Source organism: Motacilla alba, chromosome 1 (genome assembly GCF_015832195.1).
Source record: "Motacilla alba alba isolate MOTALB_02 chromosome 1, Motacilla_alba_V1.0_pri, whole genome shotgun sequence".
NCBI lineage: Eukaryota > Metazoa > Chordata > Aves > Passeriformes > Motacillidae > Motacilla > Motacilla alba.
Genome location: NC_052016.1, coordinates 98817765 through 98836051, shown reverse-complemented (window position 1 = coordinate 98836051; position 18287 = coordinate 98817765). Strand labels below are relative to the sequence as shown.

The 18287-nt window shown below is 39.2% G+C and overlaps 1 protein-coding gene across 14 annotated transcripts in view; it reads left to right on the top strand.

Annotated features, from left to right (window-relative positions):
• Positions 1 to 18287, top strand: part of MCF2L (MCF.2 cell line derived transforming sequence like) — a 156726-nt gene that overhangs the window by 92862 nt on the left and 45577 nt on the right. For all 14 annotated transcript variants that reach the window (XM_038156518.1, XM_038156566.1, XM_038156559.1 and 11 more), the window contains one exon: positions 6742 to 6856. In XM_038156518.1, coding sequence (XP_038012446.1) covers positions 6742 to 6856 — 115 coding nt within the window. The remainder of the gene's footprint in view (positions 1 to 6741; positions 6857 to 18287) is intronic.

Genomic DNA, 18287 nt, shown 5'->3' with positions numbered 1-18287 from the left:
ATGCATCTTAAATCATTCAAGCTATGTGATGTGCAAATGAGACTCTTGGCCACGAAGTAGTGAGCCAGTTATTTAACTCCCTTTCCCTTGAATGCCTGTTTATGCTTTGAACGACTTCAAGGTGTTTCCAGTAAAGGAAATACAAATGAGAGTTCATGCTATTTGCATTTTTGTCTATTGATTCCTAGTTCTTTTTCCTGCCATTGAAAAATTTAATATTGGTACTAGCTTTCAAAATGCTTGTGTTTTTGATTTATAAATATACACATATATGCTCATACCTTTATCAGTGTAAATAGTAAGTATCTCACTTTGTCTGAGTTTATTTTCTCAGATGTGCTCTTGCTCTCCTCTGTGGAAATGACCTGAGCACTCCTCCCTGGTCAGACTGTTCCTGTTGAATTAGCTCCGGCTGCTGAGTCTGTAAAATTACATTTGAGAATTTCTGAGTGGATCCTGTACCACATAGATTGCTAAAAATATCAGCCTTTTGTTGCTGATACAATATAGACACTATCTATGTTGTGTATGGACAGTGGAAGAGGTATTGCTTAGCAATGCACAATTGCTTTGCCTTGCACAGGTGTAAGCTTAAATACTGTTTTTTATTTACTGTGCTAAACCTGCTGTCTGTAGAGATTTTAAAAAATCCAAACAAAAATGCAGTAAAGAAATAGATAAAGGGAAAAAGTGAATCCTTGGCTAAGAGATTTCCAGTTCAGATATCTTCAGATGCAAATTTATGTATTGCAATCCAATTTTCAAGCCAGTATATTTGCTGATCAGCCTGAGCAAAACGCAGCTTGTGAAGTTATGCAAGTAAAACTTCTCATTTCAAGGAAAGAACATTTTAATAAATTCCTCTTGAATCTGTTTTTCTTTGCAAAGGATATGCAGTGAAGCTTTTATCCAGTCCCTCATTGAAGTCTACATGTAATTTCAAATACTGAATTCTCCAGTTAAGTATATTATGCAAGCAGAAAGGAGAAACTCCTTATCAGAAATGCACAAGCATAATAGCTGAACCACTACAATAGTAAAAAAAAAAAAATCTGAAGTAAGCCCTTCTCTCTGTCACATGAGGACTTCACTTTTGACAGGACTGCAATTTTTAAGCTGTGTCTTTTGAACTGAAGTTGTAGATCTGAGCCATTCAATCAGGCTGATGCTCTTGGACCTTGTGTGTGCACACTGATCAACATAGAGGTCATACTTTTTCTTATAGTCCAAATACTATTTCATTTGCATTATAGAATCAGGACAGACAACTCTTTGCTCTGTCATCTAATTATATCCAGCTACTTACTTCTTTTTTGTGGGGGTGGTCAGAGTACTTTTGAGAAGACCTTTTTATTTATGCAAACAGGAGCAGACTAGTTAGGGAAACATTACAAACTAATCTCTTACTCATCCTTCCTAGAAGTAAGTCTAAGCAATTTCTTTGCTGCTGGCAAACTTTACTGTCCATACAAAACCCCAAACAGCTAGCATGTCTTCTACAGGGTTGTGGGGAATTATCCTTTTCTCTGTGTTTGTACGTGCCTGTGCACTTGTGTGTGTGGTTTTTAGCAGATGTTCAATGTGCAAGTTTTGTAATTTTCCCTGTCATTGCTTTTTTAAATTGAAAAGAATACTAATTATGTCTCATTTGAGATTGTTTTTAGATACCAAGTTACTAACATGCCTTTTGATTAGAAATTCTGAAAATGCTGTGCAATTTCTTTGGATTAGCACTTCTCTATCACCCTGCTTAATAAAAAAGAAAACAAATGCAGAAGACATAGCAACTATGATGGGAAAAGTTAGATGTAGCAGAATGTAAAGAATAAATGCTAAATCACTGGCACTTAAGTGAAACTTTACCAGTCCCATCTCACAATAGCACAGCTAGTTTCCCATGGTTATTTTCTCTGTTGCTTTCATCCACAAGATCACGGTGCTCTGCGTACACAGAATTTTAGCAGTTGGTGATATTGATGGTTTTAATAGCGTTCAAAAGTTAGAAACATGAAGTGTTATTTTCTAAGCACAGTTAATCAATTTTGCTCCGGACTGTGGAGCTAGTACAATTCAATGTTTTTAAAATATGTGTTTCTCCAAAGCATAGGGCTGTCACTGTTGTAAAAACTGACCTTAGACCAAGGCTCGTAGATCTGTTTAGAAGAGCTCCACCTAGCAGAGTTTTGCTAGAATTTTCGAGGTTTATCCACTGAAAAATTTATTCTATTTTATGAAGGCAATTTGTTTTGTTTGACACTTAATCTGTTCAAGAATTTTCATGCGAATAGGTTGCCAAAGTCATATGTAAGTCAAGTAATAACAAAGTTTTCCAGTAGTGAATGCTCATGGAAGTAGGGTGGAAGCAGTTCTGCTTAATTTAAAGCAGGGTGGTGTTTTTATTTTATTTAATTGCTGAAATAAGCTTCAGTCCTCCTTACTTCTATGCTGCTTCTATTTGTAGCCTCTCAGTTGCAGAATGTTTCTCGCAGCTTCATGTCATAATACAAGCATCAAGGAATTCTTGGGCATTGTTTCAGGTAATATGTCTGCAGACTGATTGCACCCACTTAAGGACTGATTTGTTCTCTTCTGCTCTTTGCAATAAACAAAAAACAAATGCTGGCACTCAAGTGGCATTCGTTTAATATTTCATGGAGAAATGATGCTGAATGCATTTCATCAGTTTCACAGAATCACAGAACGGATTGGGTTGGCAGGAACCTTTAAATATTGTCCAGGCTGTCCCTACCCTGCCATGGATAAAGGCATCTTTCCCTAGATCCATCCAATCTGATATTTTCATAGTTAGAACAGTGCTCAGAATTTTTTAAACAAAAATAAGGGGATTTGTTATGCTTTCAGAAATTTCTGTTTAAAAAAAACAAAACAAGGCTAAGATTAGACTAAGAAAATGCTCATAAAGCTCTCAGGTACTTGATTGTCTTAAAATCACATAAAACTATTCCAGTTGTTTAATGCATCCCTGTGTAAGACTAGAAATAGGAGAGCAGGCTTGTGTGTGCCTCTGTGGACAGAACTTGTAGAGCACATCAGTTAAGGGTGTAGCTGGAATTTCAGGACTCTGAGCTAGAGGGGAATATGAAAGAGGTGATTTTCCAGAGGTTAGAACTGAGGTAGTTAGATGTAGTCACTGTACCAACCGACCTGAATTTATTAAAATATTGCAGTTAAGTTACTAATTTTTTATGGTGATTGAAATTGCAGTAATTAATTTTAAAACCTACTCTGTATGTGTTGAATTACTTGCATGACTTGTAGCACTCACAAATTCATCTGTGTCTTTTTTTGTAATCAGGTTCATATAATTCTGAGGTGCTGGAAGATTATAATAGGAATTAGTTTTAATAAGATGTCTGAATTTTTTGCCTTAAACCTGTGTTTCAAAAAGGATAAGAGAAGTGAAATTGTTCAGTACTTTCACCTGAATGCTTTCCCTCTCACTAAAAGCAAAATCAACAACAATAACACCCCTCTTAGATTCCTAAACTTTTTATCTCCTTCCCCTAAGTTCTGTGGCTTGATTTATATCTGGGTGAAGAGAAGAAAATCACATTTTACACAGCTAATTTTTTGAACTGTGTAATGATGCTTTTGCAGAGGTGAAGAAAAATGAGGAAGAAAATAATGATTCTGAATAAAAGAAAACAACAATTTCTTGCTGTATCAGGTTCATTAAGAAATAAAGGACACTTTAAAAAGTGAACTCTCTATTTCTAATATTTAATATAAACACAATTAATATGTAGGATTTTTCCTTTATTTCCCATGCCATTTTGTAAAGTTCTCTGACAAAAGCTTGGTTTAAAGCAGCAGCTGCTTTGGCTAGAGTGACCTGTCTTCCCTTGATGGCCATGTGTTTAATCACAGAATCACAGAATCATTAGGTTGGAAGAGACCTTCAAGTCGATCTATAGGTTGAACCTATCGACTCCAACCCGTAAAGTTGCAATATAGAGAGCAGCTTCTGTAAGTCAGTAATGTTAAAGCTGAAATTTACAGAATTTCTTATGTGTAGGATTTCAGGTCACTTTGCCCTAAACTCTTTTGAGCAGCAGGGCTCTGATAAAGAAAAGCAGTTGAGGAGCATTTGAAGGTATACGTGTGCTCAAGTGGCCCAGCAGGGAAACAGCAAAGAAAAATCAGTGAAGAACTGATTCTAAGAGCTCAGGGCAGAGTCATCTCCACCCAAGATAACCACAGATGACTGTACTATAAACTGAAAATTAATAGGCAGTCACCAGGCAGGATGGCTCTATTTGCCCTTGACAATCAGTGGTGGTCTGGGAACTTCCTGAAAAACCTAGTCCAGACTTCTGCTTTTAGGACATGTCCTGCAAGTCTATTGTTGTTGTTCTTTTGTTTCATGTGTCCTATTTATAGAAAGTAAGTAGAACAGAAAAAGAACCAATGAAGATACCACAAATAATGTATGATTGTGCCTAAAAATAGTTTCTCTAGAGAGAGCAGAACACTTCATAAGCACCAGAAATAATCATTATCATGCTTTTAACAACAGAGGAAAATGCTTTAGTCGTGAGAGCTTGAACAAAAACCAGTAGAGTCAAAGTTGGTCTTAACTTACATTTGTGTTGTGAATATTTGTATAGCTAAAATTAGCTCTCTTGACTCAGTGTTGCCATGTTTGGATGTGTCATAAAGGTCATGTTTGCAAACTTGTGATATTTGCATAATAGTTACATTTTGTTGTTGTTTAAATACATCCAAAGCACATTATTTTTTTCATGTATTTTGATTCCAAGAGCTTCACAGTGACAGCACCATGCCATCTGTAAGCTGGTAAATGGAAATCAGATTCACCACAAATTAACATAAAGATACTATTTCAGCTCTTCTAATTACATGTGGTTTGGAGGGAAGTTGTGATTTCTTTTATCAAATGAGTCTGAGGTCAAATATTTCTCTTTATTTTCCTGTGAGGTTAGAAGCAAAGGAACTGGAAGGGGGTAATAATCTTCACAAGTCACTGTTGCTCTCATAATTGGTGCTGTTAATACAGTGTAATGCTAGTTTCTGCACAGTTACCGGATTTCAAGGCTGGAAAAAAATATCCTTGTTGTTTTACAACAGCAATTTTTTGTTGTTTTTCTTCTCCTGTTGAACTATGAATCAAAGATGACTTCCCAGCAGTGTATTCCTGCCACCCTGTCGGAGTCTCCCCCAGGTCAGGGCGACCCCGAAAGGTGGAAAAGTCTCTGCTCCAACCCATGCCTTCAAAGAAAGATTCAATAGTCTTCAGTTGTTCGGTCTCAAGGTTGTTTATTGTGTGTTATCCAAAAGATTTTCTTCCTGAGCTGCTGAGGTCTGCTCAGCAGGTCAGCCAGAGGCACACTCCGCACACTCTCTGCCCGCCCATGAGGCTGGTGCTATCTGTTATACTAAAAACTACGTGTACTGTATTTACAATTCCGTTCAAATAGCTATCACCTATGGTAGACAGTCAGCTTCTATTCTAAACCAACCTAAAAGTGTCAACATCACCCAAATAATGGAGGCTATGAAGAAGAAAGAAGGAGGACAAGGCACGCCCAAATCCCTCTATCTTAGAACTTCTGACCCCCATGTACAAAATTCAAACCCCACTGTACAGAGTCCAAAACCCCCCTGTACAGCATTCAAAAACTTTTCCCTTCACTTTGTGATTATTTCTACTATAATACCTAAACTTTTGTGGCTTGTAATTCTTCATACAGAGTTAGTAATTTGCTCCATGGGCTAATATCGAAACCCCACGTGTGTCTTTGGCTGCATGCCAGGGTCTCAGAGCCCCCTGCCAGGGTCTTGGGCCATCCAGGGCACCCAGAGGGGTGTCCTGGGTTCCAACACCACCCCAGAACAGTTAGCTTCCTCCAGTTGCTAGGGCTCATCAAGCCTCTTGTCCTACCTGTCTTTATGAATATGTACTTGCTAAAGACATGAAGCACTAATAATGCCTTTAAAAAGAAATTATTACATTTTACATTTAAGAATGTGTGTGAAGTGCATGAAGAAGCATTGTGTCTGTGACATTGTACCCAGTGCTGCAAATACCAGGAGAGATACATGTAATGGTACCTAGCTCCTCAGCAGCTCTACTGCAGTGTAGGTGTTCAGCTCTGCCTCTGCTTCACCTTCTGTACAAAATCTGGGAATGGGAAATCTCATCTAAAATACCTACGGCCATTTCTTTTCACGTTCTGCCCCTTCTGTTTCACCCGCCTGGAAGCAAAGCAGCCGCTGAGCAGGGTAGGGGGTGTTGCATGGATGAGTTCCAGCTGCTGAGAGGGTTGAGTTCAGTTCAAAATGGAGATTCACCTACTTCATTCTGAATTAACTTTTTTGTTTCTAAGTTGGTTGCTTTCTTTCTGCGAATTGCTTCTACTTAGATGCAGTTGATGTTTATCAGAGGAAAGATGCAGTGCCATCTGGTGTCAGAACTGCTCACATTTGTCCAGGAAAAAAATCTCATGTGGTGAATGGGGTGTAACAAATTCCTTTCTATAAAACTTCTTAAGCCCTGAAGAAGAGAGAGACTGTTCAAAATAAACTGTCCACACACATGAGCCCTGAAAAAAAAAAAAAACAAAAAAAAAAAGAAACACACCCCCCCCCCAAAAAAAAAAAAAAAAAAAAACCAACAAAAAAAGCCCAGTTGTGTTTCTGGGAAATTTCAGTCTAGGTAAAGAGTCCTGCATGTAAACACATTTGCTGCTTCTTTTGTAGGTGGAAGAGGGGGAGATGGCTGCCCTGTTATCACCTTTCCAGACTATCCAGCTTTCAGTGAGATTCCTGAAAAAGAGTTTCAGAATGTCCTGACCTACCTGACAAGCATTCCAAGGTGAGCACCTGTCTAGAAGAAAATAACCTTTTATCTGCTAAGGGACTTTCTACATTTGATTCCTTACATGATTCCTTACATGTAAAATTCAGGCTTGGTATTTAATTAAAGAAAAGGAAAACTAAGCTTATGGTGCAGTGCCAGTAAGTGTTGGTTAGTGACAGCTGTCTAAGGTAGTTGTTAGATAAATTACATGCTGCTATTTTATTTAGTCAGAACATTACTTCCTGGTATGTATGGATATAGATTCCATGATGGACATTGTCCCCATGTCTTCACTGTATCTTAGAATGCAATATTCAGAGTTTTAATTGAGCTCGTGTATAATTTTGGCAGAGCATGCTAATTCCTGGGTGTTGCTCAGGATATTACTCAGGGAGGGAACACTCTGCATCTGCATACAGAGGTTTGTCCTCACCACTTGAGCAGTTTCCCTGGCTTAGCTGAATGTATTGTGTCTGCAGACTTCCAGAGCTTTGCCTGACGGTGCAAAGCAGGCCCAAGGGTTAATTCTGACTCTCTTAGAGGCCACAGTAGTGTTATCAATGGGCTCTCCAATAAATATTATCATTTTTGTTGATAGTCTGTTAATGCGTGAAATAGTGGGCTCAAAATCTTGATGGAGGTGAGTAAGGCAAGTAGCAGAATAAAGTACATACCCTAGACTTCAAGAGAGGAAATTTTGGGCTTATTCATGGAACTGGTAGGTGGGATACAAAGGAAGGCAGCTCTGAAGAGTAAATCTGCTGCGGAAGGCTGCCAAGTTTTGAAGGACAGCGTTCTCCAAGTACAAGAATGGCACGTCCTGGAACATGAATAGACGTAACAGGAGGCTGACCCCACTGTCTGAAAGTGAACTTGTGACTGAATTAAGAGATACAAAGGCAGCATACAGGAGGTGAAAGCAGGGACAGGCTACAAAGGAAGAATGTAGATACATTGTCCACATATGTCAGGATGGCGTCAGAAAAGTCAAAGCACACCTGGAGCTGAGGGACAAGAAAAAAAGGGACATCAAGGACCGCTCAAAAAACCTTCCGGTGCTTTAGCGGTACAGGAATAAACAAGGAAAATGTGGGCCTGTGCTGAATGGACTGGGAAAATTAGCAGCAGCCAATAAAGATGAGGCTGAAACACTTGAGTTCTTCACTGCAGTCTTCTCTGACAGTGTCTCCCAGGCCTCTGTGTACAGAAAAAGAGTTCAAGGAGGAGAATGACAAGCAATGGCTGAGGACAAAATCAAGCATCTCTTGAGAAATCTTGACCCAAGTCTGGAGTTTGGGATAAGATGAGCTGCTTTGAGAGTGGTGAGGACACTGACCAGTGTCATAGTAAAGTTGCTCTTTATAATCCTTGAAAGGTTTGGAGATTAGAGGTAACCTCACTTTGATCTGTGAGAAGATTATAAAAGAAGGAGGTGATGGGGAGTAGTCAGCATGAATTAAACAACAGTAATAGTGCTTGACCAGCTGTTTTCTGTGATGACAATACTGGATGCATCAATGAGGCAAAGCTGTGCATGTTTTTTGCCTCATCCTAAGCAAGACTTCCAGCTCAATCTCCCCCAGCACTCTTCTATTCACCTTAGGTAACAACATTTTGGCTGGTGGGCTCCTGAGTGGGTAAGAAAGTGCTTGGATTATTTAGCTCAAGGAGAGGTGTTTATTGGCAGATGTTTAATCTGGAGACAGATTTCCTCAGGAACTGTATGTATCCATGCTGTCTGATGTCCTTGGCAAGGATCTGGAGTAGGAGATGGAGTGCACCCTCATCAAGTTGCACTTGATGTAACTGGTCCCTCCTGGTTGTACTTCTTAATCCCCAGTTTATCAGGGAATGAAACTCTGAAGCTCACAGCCAGCTTTTGCATTTTCTCTGTTTTTCCTGGTGGTGGTTAAACTGCACAGTGCTAAGCATCCCTTGATCGTATCTTGGGTACTGTTTCTGCAAATAATTATATTCTGAATTCACATCTGCTTCTCCTTTTGAAAGTCCTTGGTGGTGCACTTCATGGTGGCCCATTGAACTTCTGCACAGAGTGAGGTTCATGTGAGAAATTCTGATCAGAACGAACAGCATCTGGTACGGTGGGGGAGCACTGCGTGCATCCCAGCACACCACTTTGATAGGAGCAGATTTCCTGAAGGTTTTTCTGTCAGTTGCTCCTACCTGACAACAATTACTCCGGGAGTATTGAGCCAGAAGTGGTCATTCCTTAAGTCTGGCTGTTCTTCTAGGATTTTCTTGTTTCTTTAATTCGTAAGTATTTAGAAAGAGAGGACTGTTTTTTGTAAACAAAGGAGATAGCCCAGCTGTCTAGATGTTAAGAGTAAGGTATTCACTATTGTGAATATAACAGTTCTCTAGGTTTAAAGTGAAAACAGTTCAATTTCAAATCTTGTAAAAATGATGCTGTTGTTAAGATACTGATAAATTTGCCACCTTTTTGTGCCTGAGAATCGATAAAATCTCAAAAGGCTTATGATGTTCCTGACTGATATCTTCTCTAGCAGTGTCGGAAGCTTATAGTGTAAAATTGTGTTTGTGAGGCCTTTTGCAGGTTTGTGGGAATAAAAAACTACAGAAATTACACTAGCCAGATGCCAGCACACATTCCCTTGTGAAAGATGTTTTGCTATTGATATGTTACATATATTGATACATGTATAACCCTAAGAGGGGCAATGCTGTAGTTCTTCTTGAATTGGGATATTTCTAGTGCTCTTAAAAGTGGTGTAAGGTAGGATTTTTCCTGCTGTCTTAGTGTTCAGATACTGTTTTAGGTGCTTTGGAAGTGGCTTTTAAGGAAGTGGAGGCAGTTAGTCTTTACTTTGTCAGTTGGTTAAAGAGGTGTAAGGAGTACAGATTTACAGAAAGGATGGAAATGCAGCCTGCTGCTCTTAAGCATGGACTGATCTCCCAGGTTATTGTCATTTAGTTTATCAGAGAGGTAACTCTGTCTTTTGGCTCTTCTGACAGACTAAGGGGGAATGGACTTTCCTAAGAGCCCAGACTGAAGAGCACAGACACATGCAGAGCCACCCCAGCTCTTCAGAAGGCTACTTGTTCTACTTGGCCCTGCGCAAGATCACAGCAAGGGGTTGGCAGCAGTAGCTCAAACATTGTCTGACTGCCTGGAGTCACGGTGTTTAGGGAAACTATGTTTCATGGGGATGACAGTAAGGAGCTACTAAGAGCCTCAAAAAAAAAAAGATCTTTCTGTCCTCTGCAGTAGAGTTCACCCAATAGTATATTTACTGATATAAATCTTAGAGTGACTTCTGGTTTTGAAGATCTCTTCCCAAGTGAAAGAAGGCTAGCTTATGAGTTTTGTCGAAAGGGGAAAAACTGAAACTTCTCAACCTACCTTTTTATTCCTTCTAATTTTATAGATAAACGTGAGCTTGTCACCTCTTACTGTGTCCCTATTCTGAATTATCTGAACACTGGGTTTTGCAAGCTTTTTCTGTGTGAACTTTTTCTTGGCTTTTTCACTGTGAACTTTAATCATGAAACAAAAAATATCTCGATGGGTATGTTGCATTTAGGAATAGAACAATTAAAAGTTGCATGCTATCAGCTTAGATGATCATGGAGTGGAATAGTGTAAATAGTAGAGCTATTAGCATATACTTAGATGTGTAAATGCCTGATATGTGAGGATGTTAAGAAAGGACACAGTGGAAAGGGAATACCTCATCTCAGTTTAAAGATACTCCGTTAACCTTGGTGCAACTGTATAACATTAAGCAGAAAGCTGAACTATATTCTTCAGGTGGGTGTTGTTAATGTTGCAAGGTAAATTCGTGTTGTGTAGATGGCTGGATAAAATATGATGCCTAACACGGTTTGTAGTAATCTCAAAATATTGAGTACAGATTGTTGACATAATGTGTGACAACAGTCATGTACCATGTGTACAGAAAGATTGCTGCTTTGTCAGGAAAAAAACAATGGATTAATGATGACTACAATAGAAAGCAGAAGATTGCAGCTAATGCTTTTGTAACTTCTGTTTTGGTATTGAAATATGTGTTGTAAGGTATCTGTGTGATGCTTCTGAAGCAGGTTTTTCCTTTTAGCAAATAATTTTTTTAATATTATAATTGAAATATAAGATAAAGTTTTATTAAAAAGGTGAGAATTGTCTTACAAAGATACATAGATTACCCAAGTAGGAGAATCCTTGGCTGTACATAAGGCAGTACTTTCTAGGAAGAGTAGTTTAACTGAAATGCCGAATCGGTAGAAATAGTTAACATGTAAATATTGATCCACATGAATTAATAGTTCTTATCAATGGAGTTGTAGAATACAGTAATATCTCTAGATAAAGTGTCTGTAAGAGGTGACAACTTTAAATTCAACTGTATTTCAGTAGAGGTCAGCCGTGTCTTGCATTCTTTTGGGATATTTTGAGATTTTATAATGTCCATGTAGTTGGTCTGATTCTCTTTCTGCAGAGAGCATCTCCTATTACTTCACTCTGTGAGTCCTTTGGGCATGACTGCTGAGCTTGGTAGGAAAAAAAAGCCCTGCAGATCAAGGTTGTCTTCTCTCTTAGCTGAGTAAAAGCCCAATTACCTCCAAACTCCATCATTCTTACTGCATAGTGGGAGAGGCAGCTGTGCATTGTTCCTTTTACATCCCACATGTACTGAGGCTGAAGGAAGAATATTGCATTTCAGGGCATTCAGTGTTCTGTGTTTTTAAAGTTGTTTTTTCTTTTGCATTTTTCTATTGATCCTGGTAAATTGACTTCTAAGATTTGCAGTGTACCTTGAAGGCAGGTGTTATTCATAATTTCTCTTCATCACAGCTGCTTCTTGAAATGTATTTTATTTGCTTAAGTGTATACACATTGTTGGAATATGAATTTACCAAACATGGGTAGTAGCAGGAGAACTTGCTCCAAAAAAAAATATTAGATAATTGCAGTGGTTAAAAAAACTTAACTACGCAGTATTCTTCAACATATGGTTTTGCTTCTGGTTAATTAGCAGTTTCTACTGCAATTATAAAACAATATGCTGTTTATGAGAACAAAAGAGTATCATTTTAATGCTTTTCTTTCTGCACATATAGGCTTATCTTTGAACAAAGAAAGCAAGCGAAAATTCTTGTGGTCACAAGAGATTGGAAAACTAATATTTTAAAATTGTAAAGCTGAATTTTAAACACAAAATCCCTTTCAGGAGAAATTAGTAGTGTAGATTAGAAAATTCAGAATGGTTTTTGGTGGCCTGTTTGAGTCCCATGCTGCTGATTAAGTATGATACATGGGCCTTTTTTGCTTGTATTCTGACAGAGCCTGGTAGAGCTTCTCTTTGTAATGCCGTCCTGTCCTACTGCGTGATCTTGAGCATAACTCAGGCTAACTTGGCATGCTCAGCAATTTCCTGTTTTGAAAGGTGTCCATCAGTTTTCTGGCTGGGAGAGTGTTCCCTTCTTTGAGATTCCTAAGGGTTTGCAAACGCTTGAACACCATGTAGCCTTCTAAAAAATCCTGTTGTTTTTGGTACTCTGTGGTGTAGGAAACTAGGGAGCCATCCTGTCCAAAGGACGGAACAGAACGAGATGACCTCCGAAAGCGTTGATGTCCAACAGCTCCAAAGCTCAGTGGTGAAGGCTTGCTCAGGATTTGCTTGTTTACTATACCAGCTTCCCATTATTTGGGACAACACTGGAAAACAGAAAGAGAAATGTGTGTGCTGAGCCTTTCAGTGGGTTCAGATCTGTGTGGGCACAGCAAAGCATGATGAGGTGGAGTTAGGCAGGGACCAGAAGGACAGGCAGCAGCATGGCATGGGTGTTGCTGGGGCTAGCAAAGCTCGGTGTCAGGGTCACGGGAGAGCTCAGGGCTCACACAGTTTGGGCCTGGCCAGTCTCCTTGGCATAGATCCACCACTGTGCTCTGAAAGCAGAGGCAGCAGTGCTGGGGCAATGCTGTGTTTTGAGCCTGTAAGTCCATCAGGGTTCAGCAGACCTTGCGAAGAGCCGGTGTTGGAGGGTAACTGCCTGTGTTTGCTCATTTGTCTGCAAACTGAGTGGGCAGCCCACCACTAGCTAAGAGTTAAGCAATTTTGTTTTATGGAGTGCAGGGATGAACATCACTACATAATGAGAAAGAAGTGCCAAAAACCAGCTGCCCTGACAATTCATACTGACGTGCTGAGCAACAGCTTTGCAGCTTCAGAGTTTATTTCTGTCAGCTGTGCTTAATTTCCCTGCTCTCCTCTTTGTTGGATTACAATCCAGGCTGAAGATGTGGAACCTGTACCCTGCTGTTACCTTGGCAGCCCCTCAAATTTGTCAGTGAGAATATCCCAGGACTTCCAGCAAAATCTGTCACGCTGTGTGTACCCTTCCTTTCTCAGAGCACATCTGCCAAACAGTTGTAAATACCATATGTTGCTGTAAGCAGACAGGGAATGTAAGGTCTTAGGTTTGAAGTAGGAGTGTTCCATCTTAAATTTAAATGGCAGTCCAAAGCTTTTGTGTCGGATACCTACCCTCACAAGATTAAGGTGAAAGCCCAAAGTGTTACTTAGAGTCTGAATTTTAACTGGGTTTAAAAATGTTTAAACTTGTTTCAAAGCCTACCTTATAAGTGCCTTAAGCTTGTCTTAAAGCCCTGTACAGGTAAAGCCTGTCCAGTCTTTAAATCCCATTTACACCTTTAGAGGATTTGGGTAGTATGTATGACATGCACCATCCGGTGGTAAATTTAGTCTGCTAAGAAGACAAAGTAAATTAAGCACTGTAAAATTGTGAAAGTTAATTACTAAAATTCTGGACTGTCACACAGGGGTTTTTATTAGCCCAATATTAAATTCAGAGAATTTAACACCCTATTTAAGTGTATTGGCACAGTTCTAAGATAAATTGTGCAGCATTCCCTGTAAGGTTGTTCCAATACTTTGTGCAGTAGCATTAGTGGTTGTTGCAGTGTCCTGGAAATATGTATAATTCCAATATTGCAGTTCTGAATAGGTGTAAAAATGTTTTATGGAATTGGACTTAATAGTTCTAAAATGAGGGCCACACAGGCTTTCTGTTGCTCAATTTACTTCAGCTTAAACCAACATGGAGCCCTTTTGCCTTTATTGACCTATTTATCCTTAATTGTCCCTCCAGGATAACGTGACCTACTTCAGCCATCTGTAGTTAAGTCTAAATGAGTCCTCAAAGTTGTTGTCTTTCTTCAAACAGTCCTTCTAAAAGCAGCTCTGCATGACCTGGAGAAATCACACTGTGTTTTCCATTTAGAAAATTATAACTCTTCCTTAAAAACTCCTATTTTACCTAATTTCACACACTAGAAGAGGGTCTGTTAAGCACAGACTTGTTAAATTAATTTTTCTTTTACCTGCAAAAATGCATTAAGGTCACTCTGATTTTAGTTCCTTGGTAGGATAAAGCTTGGGAAGTTCTGGGCAGGCAAAACTTGATGATCTCTAAGGTCCCTTTCAACCCAAGTCATTCTGTGACTCTTAAAAAAGGCTGATGGGTGCCATGGAGAGGCGGAGAGTGCACGTGGTACAAGCAGATGCCCAGGCTGATGATGATGCCTGGACACTTCAGCTGTTATTTTTAACCCTGGCTACATTCCCTCAGCTTCCCCCCCACAGCATAAGCTTTTTGGAGCAGAAAGAAGGTCAGCATAAATACTAGAATATAGCCAGCATTACTGTCTTCCAATCAGTCATGGTTAAGGAGGAATTGCTGAAAGTGGAAGAGAGGCTGATTTGAGGACCTTAAGGAGCACAGGAGATAAAGAGCAGGTATAGGGACCAATCAAGGAAGATACTGGTACCCAAAACTCTGAATCTGAGTGGGGAGATAAAATAAGTATGACTTGGATGTCATATAAATTGGCATAAATATTTTAAAATAAATAAGGTGTGTACCAGTGCTGTCCATTTGGCCGAGGAACACAAGCAGTGCTTCAGACAGAATTCCCTCATGTAAATATGTTGGGATTTCTATCTTGCAATTTCAAGAGACCTGGTTCTGTGCAGGATAAAGACTTCTGGTTGCCTTTGGGACCAAGGCTGGAGGGCAGCTCTCCTGTTGGTCAGTGAGTTAGCATTTGCCTTGTTGCCAGGATGTCTCTGGTAGTGGCCTTGTGGGTTCTTGGTCTGCTGGCAGTGCAGTGAGCTGTTGTCACCGTCCTGTGAGCTGCTGTTGTCACAGTCATGTGGTGACTGAGGAATTTTCAGAACAGGCATAGGGCTGTAGATAACCACATGTGGCTGTCTGACCAACAATCACTGTGAAGTTTTGAATTGTTAATAGCCCCTTAGACAAAGCTCTTTGAAGTTGCTCTCATTATTTTTTCTCCTGTTTATCGGGCTTTTGAGATCTCCTGTCACTGACATGACATCATGTGTAATCATTCTTGCCTATGCTTATGAAGGGACAAAAGGCATGTATTTTCATGGTGTCTCTCTGCCTGGCTGTATGATTCTGCTCATCTATTCTGCCTCATGACCAAATTTAATCACTTGCCTATGATGGTCTTTATTTATGCCACCTCACAACCCAACATTCACCTGAATTCTTCTTTGCCCACTTGCTGAGAGATCCTAAAATGTGATTTTGGTTATCTGATGGTTCCCCAGTCCTGAGAAAATTGCAATACAGTGTGTTTTTAGAAATGCCTGAGGCATGAACTCATAACAGCTGAGACCAAAAGTAAGCATAATAGGAAAGGAAAGGAAAGAGAGAAGGTTTTCATCAGTGGTGCCCTTGATAAGATTTAGGGTGAGTTAGCTGGAATGTGGAGAATTAAGAAGGAAAAAAGGTACATAGTTGAGGCAGGGAAATGCATCAAATTTCTTATCTGAGCCTTGTCTAATGATGAAGCTTTAACAGGTTCAGCTCCAACACAGAAGCTCAGATTTTCTTAATTTCCTATGCAGGTTCATCTGTTTTCGTGAAGGGAAGGCAGTAACTATCAAAACCAGAATAAAGAGATGGTGTAAATGCTTTGGGTTTTTTAGTGGGCATTTAAAAATATATCTATTCACAGAATTTCAGTATAGAATTAATTAGATTGTAGAATAGTATGCATGTTGTTTTTTGGGGGGTGGAGAGAGGGGAAAATGTTTTTATTTTCAAAATCAGATTGGAAGCATAAGCATCAATAGGAAATGATGCCTTCTTGCTTGCAGGTTGTGCTGCTGCTATGGAGTGTCACAGCATCAGCTGGGTTGGGTGAAATGCAGCTGTTAGTGCCAAGAGCTTAAAAGATAATAATTTTTACTTGGCATTCAGTGATTTTGGACAGACCACTAGAGGCTGCACTTGAATAACAGCACTTCTGCCTGTTTCATTTTAAATTTCTTCTGCTGGAATTACTTCTCTTTCCTATATTGCTTCATGAACAATGGCCAGCCTTAGTTTGAGCTGGGTGTGTTTTGCCTTCCACAGTTACAGTTCAAGGAGCTGACAATGACAGGGCTCAGTAATCAAATAGAACAAATTTTTCTACATCAAGGGCCTTGTTTTTTGTTGAAGAACGGTACACGTTGCTCACTGGTTAAGCACAGTAAGGAGGATCTGGCAAGCTTTTTCTCTGACTCCAGAGATGAGGTTATGGAGAGACAGGTGCAGTGCAGAGACTTCCACACCACCAGGCACCAACTTTAAATTCAGCACCTCAGGAAGTTTGAGGTGAGCCTGTTCTTTTGGTCTGCTTTGGATGATTTTTCCAGGAGACAGAAGAGATGGACATGTCTTTCCAGCACTTCTGCACTAGCTGACTTCTTCAGTGTTTTCAGCAGAGGAGATAGAGGTTACAAAAGTGAAGCCAAAACTATATTAACTCTGTCTGAAATTATAGAATAAATCTGTGAAGTTGTTAATCATTGTGTTCCTATTTTTGCCCCATATGCAGTGCCATGTACCATAAATAGAATGCACCTGTAATTTCTGGTTTTTCTCATAAATATTGATGGAATAAGAACTGATTACTTATGGACTAGTTACACACCTCAGCTGAAAGTGATTCTTGTAGGAATCTGAACTGTCACAAATGAGTTCCACCACAAGATGTCAGTTTTGTCACTGTTTGAGTGGGAGCCAAAATGTCACGCCAGTTTGCTTTAGGGGCTCAGGAGCAATGATAGGTAGCCAAAGAGCTTCATCTGGGTGTTCATAAATGCTGCCTTTGTTAGGGACAATTCTGTCCTCAGATTTGTTCAGTATACTTGACCTCAGTTATTCATACATCTACATCTGTAGCAGAACTTGGCACCAAACTGCTATTTTCTGTCTAAGGGACCGAATGCCATGACAGCAACATTCAGTTGTATATGCAGCCATCTTTTGGAAATACGTTTTTCATTCTATTTATTTTCTTGGCAGATGGTTTCTTTGCTGATATCTCAATTAAAATGCAAGTCTCAAATTTTCTGTTGAAAAAATAGAAAATATAATTCTAAAGTTTGCTAACTTAGAGCAAGTGTAGTTAATGGGAAGGTTTTACTGTCCAGCTTTCAGAACACTTCCAACTTGTCTTAGGGGTGCAATTACTTTGTGATTACTTATATTATAATTTCATGAGTATCAGAAATGATAAACTCCAAGTTCAGAATATAATTTGTAACATGTAACTTTATAAAATGTTACATTTGTAACACATTCTAAAGTATTATAACTTCTTTTATTTACCAGGCTATTCTTCAGTTAAATGCTTTTAAGCACTTATTCAAGTGCAGTTTTTTAGAAAACTCATTAAGCAGGATCTGGAGTAGCAGCAGCCTTACAAAGCAGCATTCCGTTTAGCTACAGTGTTAAAACCTGCAGCCTTGCTTTGCAATTGAAACTAGGAAGCTCAGTGTGAGAGCTCATATGTCTGGTTTATAGTTCCTTTTCAGTTCCTGCTATCTCTAAATTGTATTAATCAGGAACCTTCTGCAGTGAGGCTGGGTCCTTTGGGCTGTAAAAGCCTTGAGACAATATCTGAGGCTTTCAAACTGGAGCTTTGAGGAATATGATGTATATCAACCTATTTTCATCATTTGCTTAAGAAAGCACAAGTCTGCTTTCATTTTCCTTAGAGATATTGGTTTAAAATGTTAAGTCCTCAAGTTTAGTTTTACTTTGGATTGTGAGAAAGAAGCTGTCATAAGATGAAAATATTTAAAGACCAAATGAGTGCAAGACATTTTAAAATTATTAAGTAGCTTTTAAACATTATAAAATTATGGGGACATGGCAAATATTATATTTTTTGTGCCTTTTTTAAAATACCCAGCGGGTGGATTTCTTTTGGAATGAAGTGGATGAATTGGCCAGTTTTGAAACAAAGCAAGCTTTACGATAACAAGCAATCAAGAATTACAAGAAAATGAAACTGTTCTAGATCTAATTATGATTTAGTGTCTTGATGCTACATTTTGAATAATGTTAGAGCTGAATTTTC